The sequence below is a fragment of the Copidosoma floridanum genome, unplaced genomic scaffold (assembly GCF_036245765.1).
Source record: "Copidosoma floridanum isolate Cflo_tuat_1 unplaced genomic scaffold, Cflo_Japanese_pri ptg000029l, whole genome shotgun sequence".
Lineage (NCBI taxonomy): Eukaryota > Metazoa > Arthropoda > Insecta > Hymenoptera > Encyrtidae > Copidosoma > Copidosoma floridanum.
In genome coordinates, this window is record NW_028321906.1 from 3,613,449 (window position 1) to 3,629,813 (window position 16,365).

The following is a 16,365-nucleotide window of genomic DNA, read 5'->3' on the forward strand; positions in this document are numbered from 1 at the left end:
CCACGGGTGACGCCGAAGCCCGCGTTGATCGATGGAATTGTCTGCGCGTACATACGACATGACGCGGGAAATTTGCCGTACCCTTCGATTACCATGTAGTAGCACCGTGGAGTGACAAATTGTCCGAATATGTAGAAAAAAATGAAAATACGCCTGGGCCAACCTCACGCCTGAGGTGAACACTGATTGTGCGTAAAAATATCCTCTCTTTGTGGAACTTTTTTTTTTCCTCTCGCAGTAATTACATGTACGCGTAAGACGTGCAAGTGGTGAGGAAAAAAAAAGAGGAGCACTGGAGGATGAGAGGGAACGGTCAAGTCACGAGAACAGTCCGTTTTGGACCGATCCAGGATGCACGTGGTGTACTGTATACCCAAGACCTGAGAAAGGCGCTTTCGTGCGCGCCTCTTGTTTTTTCCTTTATTTTCTCCGTCTCCTTATTTAGGCGAGTTGGACTAGTCAGGCTGTCTCGGGCCGTCAAGGCGAGAGAGCTTCTCCGTAAGTGTACATCTTTTTCAACACGCAACTCATCAAATTCGTTGGGTGACCAATGAAACAATAAGTTTTCGGCGAAATGAGGCTTTATGATCACCATCGTTTTTTCCAGATTCATACATTCATTCCGACGTTTTTAATACTTCCATGCCTTTTTTATGAAAATATTTGTTCAACCCTTTGAAATTTGTGATGGTTTCGGCAGTAACCATTTCGACTTGTTACATTGCCTTACTGAAAAAATGTTTATTTCAAGATAATGGATAAAAAGTCGTACTAACCACGGGTACCAGACCTTACAACACAGAATTTTAATCTGAAATTGAAATATAGCCATGAATCCATGTTTCGTCGGTTGTCACACATTTTTAGTAAAAGTCCTTTTCTTTCCGCCTAAACAGCTTCAAACAATGTTCTGAGTTATTAACACGTTGTTGTTTTGAATTTCACAGAAATCAAACATGGCAACGCTGCAGGATTTTTCAAAGTAATTGGTCATGTTTTCCCATGATTTCTAGAGCAACTGCTGAATTTGAGGGACCAGATTCGTAAAGCTATTGTTTTACTTGAACAATTTTACTTCCAATTATGAAGCAATGGCTTATCAATACAAGATGATATTTTCTGAAAAAAGTTGCTCTATTAGTTCATTAAAGAACGTAAAATTTATTCATCATTTTTTTCCCAAATCGTCCATCAGATCGCTCTAATGTGTCGTTAAGTTCTTTCAAAAGCTGTTTGTACAAATAAAAAAAGAGACTAGAATCCTATTTCCTTTAAACATCATTTTAATCTTATAATTTATAAGCGTATACTCATTAACGAGTTTAATCCAATTCAATACCCTTAAATCCAAGGTTTTTTTTTTAATGGATAGCGCTTAAACCATCTTGCACATTTCAATTGTTGTGTTAATGCTTCTACCAAACGTTAAAAGGAGTACACCTATACTCATATTGGATATTTAGAACCCGCCATTAAATAAATTCTCGCCAAGTCCAAAGTTTATGTGTCAGTGCGAGCCAAGACTATATGGCTCATATACCACAGCGAGCAGTCGAAAGCGCAGCCATGATATTACCCTCCTCCCCCTCCCTTATCCCTACAACACCACAATAGGCATCTTCTCTCAATGGCGTCGTTACATTCACAGTGGAACATGCGTTTGTCTTCCTCCCCATTTTTTCTTATCCACATACATTAAGATGATGGTGGATAAAAATACCCATAAATTCCAGGCTAGAGACGCTATAATGAGAGAGGAGAGGCCAAAAGGCGGGGATATCATATGCGTATACGCACACGCGCTTGCACATGTGGCGCGCGCGAGTCGTGAAACGAAAGAAAAAGGGAGCAGAGAAGAAACTATACGATGTATGTTGAATAAAGTATACGTGTGGCTGCACTTTTGCGTATCTCCAGTATACTGCTGCTATGCCAACTTTTCGCGCCTCACCTCCTTCGCCTTCCACTTCTTTTGGCGCTCGCCTTTTTTATCGCGCGCACGCGAACTCATTGCCGATCTCGTTTGTCTCCCTCTGCTCCTCCTTTCCTTTTGACCATCCTTTTTTTCGGTTTTTTTTTTTTTTTTTTTTTTTTTTTTTTCACGCCAACTTCGTCCGGGACAGCCTAACGAGATCGGCTGTGTGCTGCATTTTTGCCTAATGAGTAAGGCGTGATGGCGTTGCCGACCTTTTTTTTTTCCTCGGGCTTTCTTATATTATAGACGGAATGCGAGCCGAGCAACAGCCCGGTGATGTATTTATTCGGCTTGCGAAACCATCACGTCCGCGCGTTGGCGTTTGCGAGGGTCTTGGGATTTTTGTACTCATTGTTGGAATACAGGTTTTTTTCCATTAGTCGATTTGTTTGGCGTAGTAAAGACACATGCTTTTTTTTATGCTGATCGGAGTTTTAAAAAAGATTAGGGCACGTGATCGATTGCTGGACATTAATGTTCTCTTTTCTTTTTTTTTCTACTGCCATTCTGATGAACCGTGGGTATAACGGCTCCGCATTGTTGTGTTGCTCTGCATATATATGTATGCCATCTTCATTGGCATATTGAGAAACCGCCTTGGATTTATTGTGAATCAATCACACGCACGGCAATAGGGACATATTATTTTACACGGTTTTCGAGCCATTGGACCACGATTGGAGTACGCACATGAGCGTGATGTATTAATTTATTGGCCTGAGGGGCTGAGCCCCAAACGTCTATTTGTTTCGGTACACGGCAATGAAGATTGAAGGGTATAGTTCTGGTGATTTATGCTATAGGCTTTGTTGTGATGATTCCCTCAATTGGCAATATGTTAATCTTTTTGACAAATCTTTCCCTTCAGTAAAAATCGCTTGTTTTTTAAACAAACAGGTTGTGGTGTAATCGTGTAAAACCACTTGGAGATATCTTTGATGGATTCACGTGGTTGCACTTTCTGTTCTGGTAAAAATATAAGCCACTCCTGAGGAGCAGTTACGCCTGACTTGGCACAAAAATCTTGAAGAAAACATGCAATAATATCGTATGAAAATTCAAAAATAATTAAAAAAAGAAGTTCGTTTTCAACGTACAGTGAATATGTAAATTGAAATCTTTCGTAAATTGAATGAAAAAGCCGCGTATTCACGCACAATTAATCTCGTTAATTTATCTCGTTTGAAATGAGAAAGTTTTCGAGTCCCGTTACAGGAGTACGCAAATACGTGTCGATGATAATTTATACCAGAGACGCGAGACAATCGCCTCGGTGTCGATAAACAGCCGTATACACACCACCCACTCACCTCCGACTGTAAAAAAAGGTCCCCACACATCTTCTAACGTTTATCCAATATTCAGGATTAAACCATTCATCCATCGATTGGCCACATTTCTATACACACACATGTATACCTTTCCCCGCAGTGCTAAGCAAAACAAGCACGCGACATCGACTCCGCCCACATCGCGACACTCCGTAGACCAACAAAGGCGCAAAGCTCTCTCAATCTCCCACGCGGGATGCAGCGCACGGCAGCACAAACAAGGCTAAACTGGAGCGTGGCACACATAGTGTCTTCTTGATTGTGCTGTGTGACTTGCTCGAGAGTCGGACGGCAGTGGCACGCACACCGTGTGACAATCAAAAGAGATCGGAGCGCGTGATGTGTCTCGCGGTGATGCTGATGATGGTTGTTATTTTTGTGTCTATAAATATACGGAGCATCAATCAGGTCTCTGTATGCGAAGGATGGAGAGAAGAGACGACTGATGAGCTGATTGGTGTTTTCTTTTTTTGCTCGATCGAAGCGCGTGCTACTCCATACAAACTCGCTGTTGTCGCTCTATCTGTCTCGTTGACGAGAGGAAAAATATTGGCGACTATAATCAAGGATCGATACAGGCAGATTACCAGTTTGTAGCCTGTAATTGGCGAATTGGGGTAGTTGTCTTCTTATTTGTGGAGGAACGTTTGGATGCTGGTTGTCACGAGCTTGTTTGACCCCACGGAGCAAATACACGTAAAAGTGTACAGTGTTCCTATAGGTGGTCAAGCATTTGGTTATATATATATATATATGCACAGGTACATAACGAAACAAAACCTGGTATACAAAAAAAACCTGGGCAATAAAAAGTTAACTATGGGGGAGAGTTAACTCTTTTCCATTGTTCATATACACAGTTTGAGCTCTCAAAACTTGACTTTACTAGTATGTTTCAATAGTTTACTGACACGAGTATCATCGAATGCAGCAAATATATATACTGGATCTATTCCAAATGCTTCATCAATAAGACTAAGTATTCACTTTGATTTGTAATGAACAGTACTGTATTTTTTCCTATTAATGATTTTAAAGTTATCACATTAGATCTACCAGTAGAGCACGGGTGAAATAATTTTCTGTATCACATCCATAACTCTATAATCAGGAACAAACAGAAAACTTCTTAGCTCATAACAGAATCAAGTGACAAAAAAGAAAAGTCATTCGGTCGTTGGTTTAAGGTCTGAAGCGCCGTTCGACAGGTGGTAAAAACACTTTTATCAGCAGTTTGTTTAGGAGGTGCTCGTGCATCAAATCGAGAGAGACAGATACAGCGTGAAGTATACACGTAGGAAAAGTTGCAAAGTGCGGAGCGTGACGCCGCATCCAAAGTGCCGGCTTCTCTCCTCCACCGTAGTCTAGGCGTTTCGCGACCCTTACCCTCCATATCCTTGCTCCATAGCCTGCCTCGTATTCGGCGACACGGGGAGTGTAGCTCGAGTGGATGTGTGTCAAGACGATGGGCTCGTAAACTCATGCATTTCGCGATACAAATCGGAGATAGGTGTGGCCTATTGCCAGTCAATGCCCTTTGTACTCCACCCGAAAAAGAGTTTTCGCGACAAGCACTTTACGACTCACTTGAAATATTTTTCTTCATCCGCCAGACTCGATGACTTTTTCAATTTAATAAACAAAAACGTAATTTCCCAAAGCTTACACGAATGGTAGCGTGACTGCGTTTGTGTTGGTTAATTGTCTGATCGGTAAATCCCATGTGGATCCAGGGAAGAATCACATAGCCCAGTAATTGTTGACTCTGAACACAAAAGTAGGCAGAGGATGAAAAAAACTAAATCCTTCGCGAGCTGCGAAACATTGATTCCCTGACTTACAAAAATGTCTTTTCTTCGTATGCAACACAACATATACTTTTTGTGCCATTCGAGAACACATAATTATTGCCATCCAATCATTGTTGCTAGTGCGGTCAAGTAGTGTAGGGAAAGGATGCCATTGAGAATAACAAACATCTCGACTATTCAAATCCATCGATCTCGAAATCTGGAAGAAAAAGCCCGAAGAGTAACGACAATAAATCCATCAGTCGTGTCCCTCGTTACTCGAAACAAATCAAAGCACTCGCCGGAGCACCCCTTGAGAGGAAGTGGAAAAAAAAAAAAAAAAAAAAAAAAAAACGCTGCCTCGTATTTGACGTCCTTCCCTCTTCTTCGCAAAGTACCAACAAAGTGAAGACGTTTCTCTCCAGGCGAAAGAAAGGCCATCAGGAGAACACTCGACGGACCGAAACTTTCAATCGGCGTGTCACTTTTTCGAGGGACCCGTCTAGCGGGAGTTTCTCCGTCTTCAAAGAGACACCGTGGGGCACGTACTTACACGCGACGACCGAAAAATCGCTCGTACGCCAAAAAAAAAAAGAAGAAAAAAAATCTCTTTGTGCTGTTAGCGGCGTTTTCGCGTTTCTGTTGTACCACACACACGGGTTGTTTGCGCAAGCGAATCGGCTCACTTCTTTACCCCCCTCCCCCCCCGCATTACACGCCTCGCGAACGTCCTTGCGTCACAGTTTTTAGCGTCAAAGGTGCAAGAGCGACGTGTGTGTGCGCCTGTCGCAAGCGAGGGACGGGGTGAAAAGAGAAAAAACATAAGAGACACTGCTCTCACTTCGTGCGTCTTTGATAATTGCTTTTCTTTTTCCTTCTTATGGAGCCGCGTCGCTGCGAGACGTTAAACTGTTTCAATACTTTCGCGATGCCCGCGCGTTGTGAGTGCATGATGGCTTTTTATGCAATGCAAATTTTCAAGAGCCGCTCAGCCGTGTTTTACGATGGCACGTTGTTTTCACCTTGACGTCCTCTTAATATGGGCTTCCCCGAGGTTTGATGGTGCAATTTTAATCAGTGACATCTCGTTATTTGGTTTAAAAAATAGATCAGAGTGTATCTTTGATAGAGTTTACTTTCCCCTTTTTCCCGGCAATTATTATGAAATGTAATTTTTTAGCATACCGAACAGTTGTGTGAAACATACTCGTATAGGTGTCATGATCATGACTCAACCCTTTAAGTTAGTTGAATACATCATTACAGTCTTAGTGACACCGCGTTTCACCTTTTTTCCGCTTTTTATTGTACAAATGAGGATTTCAAACCTTTAACGCTCGCCAATTTCAAGATAGTTTGGATTTTATTTTCTCAACTTTTGTTTTTATAGTCCTCTGAGCAGTTTAGCATTGCAAAAATGTAAGTTCCTCATCGTTAAAATGGATTTTGACATTTACGTTGACTTTTCTACCTTGTAAAATTAAGTCGTGATGAAAGGAGAGTCAGAAAACTTTGTAAAAACCTTCTATATTCTAATGAAAAACGTAAAGTTTTCAAGTTTTGTTGAACATTAATTCTGGAAAGTATTGCTCACCAACGAAATTTCACGTTTCCTGCCCACAATCATCAATCATCCACTGCAAGCGGCTTTTTTTCAATTCAACACACCCATGACGTAAAAATCGAACAACCAATCAAGGTCTTCCGCCTAAAATGCGAGCCCATTTTATGGTACCTAGCCCATCTCATACATTTCCCACCTTCACCAGCCCACACATCGATTTAAGCCGTCAATCCCTGTGCCGCTTCCATACACACTTTTCGTAATTACTTTACGCGGGTGAAAAGAAGCGTAGCTCTCCTTCCCCCCTCTTTTTCTCGCAGTACACGCTTTTCCCGCTCTCCATTTCCTTTTGATTTATTATTAGCCATCGTAAGGATGACACAAGGCATCGAACTTTACACATGCGTGCCTCCGTTAAGAAGAAGAGCTCGTGTTGAAACAAAAAATCCCTCTCTCTTTTGAGCATATGAAATTTCTATTTACCGTCGCCTGAAGGACATCAGCAGGCACTCGATTTGTCCCCGAAGATGTGTATGCATACACATGCTAGCAACACCCACTACTCTTACACCCGAAATGCCGCAAAAAAAAAAAAAAAATAAATAAAAAAAAAAAAAAAATAAAAAATGTTTAAACAAATAAGCCGACCGGAAGCTCTCGGGTACTCCACGCACGTCGCGGTCTACATTTAGAACCCCCTCATGCGAGCTGTCATTGGTGGCGTGAAAATTCGTATACGTACATGAGTCTGGCCGAGAATCCTTTTTTTTTTTTTCCCTCCCTTGGTCCCCTCCACGCAGCGGTCGTGCAATTTGTAAGTGACGTTTATGACTGGCCATTACGAATTGCCGTCCGAGTGCAGCTGCGTATATACGTGAGAGGGAGGGAACTATATTATTTACGGTCGCGATATATCCACGTGTGTGTATATTGGGGTGTACGAGCGTCCACGTGTATACCTCTATGTATAGGTACACGAGATTTGGAATGCGCGTGCCATTGGTGTATTGCGCGCGGCTGTGTTTCAGGTGGTATTAATAGTGCTATTCTCCTCCAGGAATCCCGCCATGTGTGTTTCGTGGGTCGCGTGCGAGTGCGGCTTTCGTGAATGAAATGAAATCGGCATTGATTTCGCGTTTGTATTGGACTTAATGTGGAAGTATCGAAATTGCGTGCAGGTTTTTTCCAATGGTGCCTGCCAATTTTGCTGCGTGTAATCTCTAGCAGTCATATTGTATAAACTAGGGGAGATTTTTTCTCTCCTTCTGTGCGTTTTACGCGACAATCCCCAAACTTGTAATTAGGAACAATGGCATTCGCTTAGCCATGCCACGGCTGCTCGATAGGTGTCTTTGCGTCTCTTTCATCAGTTTTTATTTTTTACTATATTTATACGATTTTTTCTTTTTTCGTGTCTTTATAACGATGAGTCTCTGTATTGATGAATGCTGGTTTTTTGTTTTTTCGTGAGATATCTCTGTCATAGCTTACACGCTTCTTTCCTAGATCTATTAAATCATCTTTGCGTCTCTACTCCCTCTTTCATTTTGTGTATTTGACATTTTTTCCTACATAATCTGCTTTTGCTTGATTTAAAATCCCATGTTATTTTTTTTTCGTGCATCTTTTGTAGTATCTGCGGTACCGTTTCTGTTGTCTTACCTCTGTACCTTTGTCCCCGTAAATGAACTCATTGTAGTTGGATTACAAATGTTTTTGTCCGTTACTGTAAAAACTGCGTCCACGCACACGTTTGAGGGACTATTTTATGCCATGTTCGTTCTTCTCTCACATCGAGTTTACAAATAAGTAAAACACAGTTCAGAAGACATTTGTTGAACCACCATACGCGCAATTAAAATTTTCCCAGTATGTTTCGAAAAAAGCCCACACAATGTAAAGGCACTGGAAGGAAAAAAGAGCATCGAGAGATTCGCCATTGTTCTTCCAATGAGAAAATAAACGAGCCTAGGCGTGTGCACAGGAAAAAGCTATCGCTCTCCCTCGCGCACGGAAGTGCAGCGGCCTTCAAGGGCCGACGAAACAAGAAGAAAAAGGTGTCTCTCCTCTCTTTTCGAAGCAAGAAGGAGGAGGAGAACTGGTTAGCTTTTAAATTTAGACGAGCGCACTCTCGTATGATATGCGTGCACGCATAAGCGGAGGTTGCGAAGAACCTGTTTCCTCTCCTCTTCTCCTCCCTCTGCTCGAAGCTCTCTCGTTTTCCCGACCTTTCGACTGCGGGTCTTTTGGTTTTTATTCTCATTTCAGTCAAAATTCTGCCACCCTTTGTCCGAGCCACACGCTGCCAGGGATTTTCAAAAGCCCCAGGCTTACTTTCCAATCACGCGCCTCCCTTTGTTGCGCTGAAAACGTTCACTATATTTTGTTGCTCACATATTATATATACGATTGCGTTTGCAGAGTGCGAGCATCGTTAACACGTTAATTTAGCTCACCGATGGGTTTCGTAACAACACCCAGTGGGGACTTGACGATCAGGATATCATTCCGCCCAATAACCCTCTCGTTACATGTATACATTTGTTGGAAGAGCTGCTAGTTTAGTTGTTACCAGCAATGGGTCGTGAAAAGTGTAAGATTATTCGTGATGCGAAAACAATGGACGCGCCACTCGATCCCCGAAACGAGAACGATCGCCGTAGGTATACGCGCCCGAGAAACCGGTGAAAGAGCAATAGTTCTTCGATCGCGCGTAGGTATATGTGTACGTGCAGCGATTTCCAATAAATAATCCAGCTCCGCGTCCCACGTTCCCGGGGACACACGACTCTCTTTTCCATTTTTTTTTTTTGCCGGGGTACAAGAAAAAAAAGGGGGGGGGGAGATATCACGAAGCGATTTATAATAATGCTCGTACGTGTGCTCGATATAATACACCCGTACAGACACGGAAAAGGCAACGCGCAATCAGCGTTATTGGCTCGGCCTCGTCTCTCTCTCCTTTTTCTCCTCCTCGGGTTCTCCGTGAGCGGTGCTCCTCGTGTATATAAATGCACGATCGCTGATTTATCGAGTGTCGAGGATGAGTAGGAGGAGGAGAAGGAGGCCGGAGACGCGAGCAACGTCTGCAAACTTTCTGCCCGTGTGTGTGTGTAACGCGCTCTCCTTTCTCCCGCGCGGGCGCGTGATAATTTTGTTGCTTCTTTTTCGAGAGACACCGGCAATTTGCTCGCGTTGTCGGGTGTACACACGGTTCTTCGCCTCTTTATTACGGAGCCCCGGTCGCCTTTATTTTCACATTTCTTTCCTTCCCTAAGGACTTTCTGGTATAGGTACTTTCTTTCCCCACTTATGTACGGATATAACCGAAAAAAACAACCGAGTGGTCTCATAACCGATGCAAAGGGTAAAAAGGGTCTCGGCGTATTATAAATAATGCATGTGCTAGCCAACCATCGAAATTGAATTTCCACGCGAGTCATCATTCATGCGAGCTATCCAAGACGAGAGCATACAGGAATTACATTACATTTGTGAGAATGTGTGTTGCGTTGATGAAACACGTGTGGTACAACGCTCCCTTATCCGTATCGGCTCCGGAGAAATCAATTTGCTCTTCGCGAGATGCGCGGATGGGTTTTTCTTTTTTTTTTTTCGTCCTTCAAAGCTCCTGTCCGCAGTGTTATTTCGGTACACATACATTCAAAGTCCATTAAGGTTGTTTTGTGGAACACGCCGTTTCGCCGATGATATAGAGCTGGGGAGGCACATTCCGGTGCGTTAGCGCGCGGACAGGAATGCGCAGTGAATCAGTTTCCAGCCGTGCAGTTATACTCAAACGCTTACCCGAGTTTTTCGTCCCTTAAACACTTTGCATCTTTCCGCGAGGGTTCAATCGGCCAAACGATTCTACCGAAGTTTCCGAGCCTCGCTTCCATACGCGGCTATTGTAGTTTCGAAACACCTCGGTCGTAAAGCATCGCGAATTATTCTGCGCCCAGGAATGCCTGAATATTTCATTATTCACTTTGGCTGATGTATGATGATGCAAGAGTGTGTGTTAGCGTATAGGCCCTAGCCGTATGTGTGCCGTACCCTTGCGTTCCTCCCGCGGTGAGTTGTATGAGTCAACCCAATACTATTTTTGTATGAACGAGCAGAGTTTCGGAAGTCGACTACCCATTTAAAATTTCACCCCAGAAGGAAAAACTTATATTTGTTGTACAGCCAATGCTAAAACCATGTATCGTAACTATGTGTGTATTTATAGATGTATTCAATAATTGTATGATAAATGAATGAGGTTGAACTAACAGGTGGTGGGGGATTGTTTCAGTGGGTGGCATGAGTCGGCCGTCGAAAGCAGTGACGCAGGTTAAGAAGGTGGCGCCACCGGCGGTGCCGAACGATTTCCGGCACTCGGGCTCGTCCTTTGGCTCGGCGGGTTACGCCAGCAGCGAGGACGGGTTCCTGCCCCCGGGGAGCAACCCCAACGGTGCTCCGAATCCAGGTATGGCCAATCAGCCGGTGGGCGGTATGCCGGGTCACGCCGGTGGTACCGGGCCGAACCAAGTCGACGACGCAAACTACGGGATGCCCGCGGGCAAGAGTCCGGGGCCCATGTTCACCCATCCTGGGTTTACATTCCCCTCGATGGTCAACAAGTACGCCCACGCTGAGGACCAAGGTATGGATTATTACGACTAGTCTCATTTTTGCTGCTGATGCGTGTACATTTAGGGATACCAACTCGTTGGCCAAAATTGCAGGGTAAGGTAAATGTCCCTACTCGTGGAATATGTCCCTATTCATGGAATATGAAAGTTCATGTATTTGTTATGCATCTTACTTGATCAAAAAATTTCTACCATTAAAACTCACAACTAAGAAAAAAAAATCAAAGATGCAAGTATGATGAAATTTGTGGTCACAATAGGGACATTTACCTTACAGTTTTACACACACCGTGTCTTAATTCGTAACCCACGACTTTTGGAGCTCGTAAGATTGTTTCGTAATAAATAAAAACTGTAGCTATGGGACTGACGGTCATATAACTGTGTTCAGTGGTTTTAATAATTGCTATACTCTTATTTTATAATTGCATTGGGTGTTTTAATGTGATAAATAATTTCAAGCATTTAGAATTTGCTAATTAGGACACGGTGTGTTGTATCCTCAGTGCTTAAGGAAACAAATTTAAAAAGTTCTGGAGACAAACGGTTCTTTGGTCAGAAACATTTGCTTGGAACTTGTTAAATAATATAACTGACGTAACAACGTCTTTTGAAGAGAAAAAAAGAGTTGGAATACTTACAAGAAACAAGTTTTTTACCGAGATGCTCAGTAATAGTCGAATTTAATGAAATCAATGCCCTTTTTTATAATTTATGTTTGAGTAAATCTCACGAAACTCAAACACAAAAGTAATCGATAGCTTTTTAGATTCCCATTAAAGCATTTCAAGCAAGTCAACCATTCATACGATCAAAATGTATATATTTTTTTCATTGAATCTCACATCACTGTCAACCGACAGAAGCCTATGCAAACAATATTTTCGAAAAATAGTAAATGTCACTCCATAAAATCGTCAAGGAAGCGCCACGAGGCTAGTTTGAAGAGCAGACTTGGCCTCGACCACGCACTTGAGATTCATATACACTCGATCAATTCATAGTGTAAACCCTTGCGATAAAAGCGAGGAAAAGTAAGTATACGTCTCAACCATCTCCCTTGCAACCGCAGGAATCGACATGACCCAGAGCCCAGGTCGCGACAGCCCAGGTAGCTCGGGTTCGGGCTCGGGGTCGCGGCACTCGACGGCCTCCCTCGACTCGGGCCGAGCCTCGGGTTACCACCTGGGCGGTCCTCGGAGCGCCGGGGCACTGACCTCGTCGCCCCGTTGCTCGATCAGCTCGCTGGGTAGCCACCCGGACCGGCCGACCGACCTCGACCTCGTCCACGCTTGGCTCACCGAGCTCCAGTTCGAGGAGTACTTTACGCTCTTCGCCTCGGCCGGCTACGATCTCGCCACCATCACCCGCATGACTCCCGAGGACCTCACAGCCATTGGTAAGCATTACAAGTGCCCATCGCATAAACTACTTCTCCTCGGCGCTCCTTTTCTAGTATTATAAGTACTCGCGTTATGTCAGCGAGATTTTAATGCAAAATGGGTATTACCCAAAGGGTGTTGGTTAACTACAGTTCTTCGAGTGTTTTCCACGTGATGCTCTTCCGAGAAGACGCTCTCTTTTCTTTCTTCAAATCGAGTCTGGAGACGAGTAGCGTGAAATTGAATTTGAAAAAAGTGTTTGACCACAACAGGTGGTTTCACGTAAATCGTTTGGGCTTGAAGTGGTCAAATATTTGGCAATGATGGATCTGCTGAGAGCCTGTCCAACACAGACCTTAAAAAAATCTACAAACTTCTTTTTGAGCGTTCGCTTTGATGTACATTCGACTTTTTTTTTAAACGTTGTCAACAGTCAAGAAGGTGATCCTTGAACATTGATGTTTGTCTACTTGAAAATCCAAGCTTGTCCGCGAAACTGGTTCTATTTTATTTGAGAAAAGTCTATAAAACGATTATATTTCTTAATTGTTGGTGATTTCGTTGTGGGTTTTTGCACTATTGATCAAAATGTATTCAAACATCACGTTCAAAGCAGGCGGTTGAAATTGTGTTAGCGAGCTCTAATAATCAAATAAATAATCGATCAATTATTTTCATAGTAATAGCAAGTAATCATGTATTTCAAACGCATAAGTTATAATTACAAAACTTTTCGCGCTTGTCATATTAAATGTTACACGTCGACCTGAAGCTATTCATTGAGTTCTTGCTTATGTTGCTCTAAAACGTTTTCTAGGTATGTACAAATTCCAAAATGTGCCCTTGACATTTGAAACAACGAGCTTCGTTTGAATGACAACAATCTGTGATTATTCGAAAGGCAAAAAATGTCAAAAGGAGCCAAACAGAGTCTCCGAAAATGTAAATCTCCTGTCAATTAAATTAAAAAAAAAAAGCAAACACACTCGTACACCATCGGACCCCCTCCCTCCTCAACTTATTTTGGCTCGGCACCAAAGCTCTTAACTCCACCTCCGGAGGAAGAATTCCAACTCTCCTCGTCATCTTTTCCTCTCCCCTCCTCCGTATTTGCCGACTGTCGGCTTCGGTTTGTCGCAAAATCTGCCCTCCCCCCTGTCAAACGTGCGGCTATCTCCAAACTTTACTTTGGCCCGGCACACCACCAGAAACCGATGATTCACATCCGTCATTCGATCGCTTGATTTCTCGGAAGGGCGATAACCTGCCTCTATCTCTGGAACATTGCAGTACTCGTACGTACACTAATGCACGCAATGACGTTTTGTTCGGTTTTGTTTGCCCAGGCATAAAAAAGCCAAACCACAGGAAACAGCTGAAGGCCGAGATCGACAACCTGAACGTGGGCGACGGCCTGCCCGAGCACATACCCGGCTCCCTCGAGGAGTGGCTCAGGCTGCTCAGGCTCGAGGAGTACCTCGGCCCACTGCACCAGCAGGGCATGCGCTCGGTCGACGACGTCACGACCCTCACCTGGGAGGACCTCGAGGACATCGGCATCGTGCGGCTGGGCCACCAGAAGAAGCTCCTCCTCGCCATCAAGAGGATCAAGGACATCAAAGCGGGCAAACGCATCCAGCCGCTCGACCTGACCAAACTGCCCCCCCACCCTGGACACACGCAGGTATGTACTTCATCACCTTGTCTGTCACCACCATCGAGTGCGTAAATGTACCAATAACTATTCCCCGACAGGAGGTGGTGATTCAGCGCGGAGTGCCGGATCTCCCGTCACCCGACGAGGACTGCTCGTCGCCGATTCTGCGATCGTTCCAGCGTCCCGCGGACTGCGCGGCCCAGCACACGGGCGGGGTCGCGAGCACGGGGTGCAGCAGCAGCAGCGCGAGCAACAGCAGCGCGTGCAACAGCAGCGGCGGCAGCAGCAACACGAGCGTCAACAGCGCGGTCCAGCAGTTCGGGGGGGCGAGCTGGCGCAGCATGTACGCCGCGTTGCCGGGGGGCCTCGACTACGGCACCGTCGTCGCGCGCTCCGGCTCCTCGGTGGCCGGGCACTCGCGGGGCAAGTCCCTCGAGAGCCTCGAGGACGTGCCCATGGGTTATCCGCCCTCGCCGGCGCCCCAGTCCCAGTATCCCTCGATCCTCGACTGGAGGCCGCGCAGCTACGACGATGGCGACCTCACGCCCACGAACGACCACGCCATCATCATCGAGAACATTGGCGGTGGCACCTTGCCGAGGCCCCGGCACTGCCTCGTCAGACCCAGGCCCGTCACTAAGGTTGGCCCTTTGTCCTCTTCGCTGCTCTCTCGTGGGGGCTCGGTATACCTTTACACACTGCTCAATAATAACATACACTACCATTTAGACTGTTTGCTATTGAATCATCAATACCTACGGCCTAGAATGATTTTCTTTCATAAGGAGTTCAATAGAGTTGGTGAATGTAATACAGATGACGTTACGAACGCTGGTTTTAGCCTACCATTAAAACATCCTTCGATTGATTAAACTTCCAGCGTTTTTGTTGCAACCTATACGTTCCCGATACTCTTGATTCGTCTCCTGACAAATATAGTTGTTTATAAGTCAGCAGATGCGTAAACACATTATAGGATGTCATTATAGGCATGTCATCGCAAGGGTGAAAAATTAAATCTTTGTAAAGGTCGGCAAATGTCAGATTCTAGCGAATCAATCAATTACATTGACTGGACAATTAATGAGCAAAGAAGTAGAGGTAACGAGCCTCCTCGTTCAACTGGTCTGCGCTGCTATCCAGAGCCAATCCGAACGTCAGTTGAATATAGAAACAGATCTACATGTAACGTACAGACCTTCTTCCCGCAGATTCAGACGGCACCGCAGCCCACCAGCCAGTACAAGTCCCTGCCGCGAGACTTTGACAACAAGTACCAGCTGACGTACGGCCACGACAGCAGCCCCAACCTGAAGCGTCGGCCACCCTCGCCACCGCGACGGCAAAGCTCCCGCGAGCTCGGCTCCGCCTCATCGGTGAACAGCATCAACAGCAGCACCGGTGACATCGTCATCGACTGCAGCGGGCCCATGCCCACCGCGAGCTGCGACGACCACCACCTGCACAGCTCGAGGCTCGTGCAGCCGCCCCCACCGCCCCAGCCGTTGCACCACCAGTACCAGCACCACCACCACTTGCAGCAGCATCACATGCTCGCCGCGACGCAACAACAGGGCCAAATGATCTCCCAAACGCCGCCACCTCCGGCTCAGGTCGGCTGCTCGGCGACTGGCCAGCTGACCCGGCCACCCTCGTCCATGTCACGCAGCTGGGGCAGCGTCAGCGCCAATGTGCCGGATGACCACGAACTCATTGCTTCCCTCGCTATGCAGCACCGCAACGGTTCGGACGCCAGCTTCAAGGTAAATACACGTCCATCCCATCATTACGAGGTCTCCTCCTCGTGCGTGCTTTCATGAGCCATTGACTGTTAATTAATTTGTGTTATACATCAATGGGCTCCTTCTCCTGACCTTCGTATACTCATTGCAAAAGGTGTGCTCATGCATTTTAAGGAAGTTCTTTACCGTCTGCCCTGGTCGTGATATAACTGCTCGCAGAATATAACCGTATACCTACACATAGCTGGAAAATAATTCAGATGATCCCTCACTTAATTGTCGCGTTT

General features: G+C 45.1%; 1 protein-coding gene across 3 annotated transcripts in view; it reads left to right on the top strand.

Annotated features, from left to right (window-relative positions):
* ckn (CRK like proto-oncogene, adaptor protein) overlaps positions 1–16,365 on the top strand; it is a 205,130-nt gene that overhangs the window by 186,985 nt on the left and 1,780 nt on the right. For 2 of the 3 annotated variants that reach the window (XM_014350534.2, XM_023390842.2), the window contains exons 2-6: positions 10,958–11,308; positions 12,370–12,696; positions 14,026–14,363; positions 14,435–14,977; positions 15,533–16,099. In XM_014350534.2, the coding sequence (XP_014206020.2) occupies positions 10,958–11,308; positions 12,370–12,696; positions 14,026–14,363; positions 14,435–14,977; positions 15,533–16,099 (2,126 nt within the window). The remainder of the gene's footprint in view (positions 1–10,957; positions 11,309–12,369; positions 12,697–14,025; positions 14,364–14,434; positions 14,978–15,532; positions 16,100–16,365) is intronic. The other variant, XM_089595928.1, reaches the window with a different exon arrangement.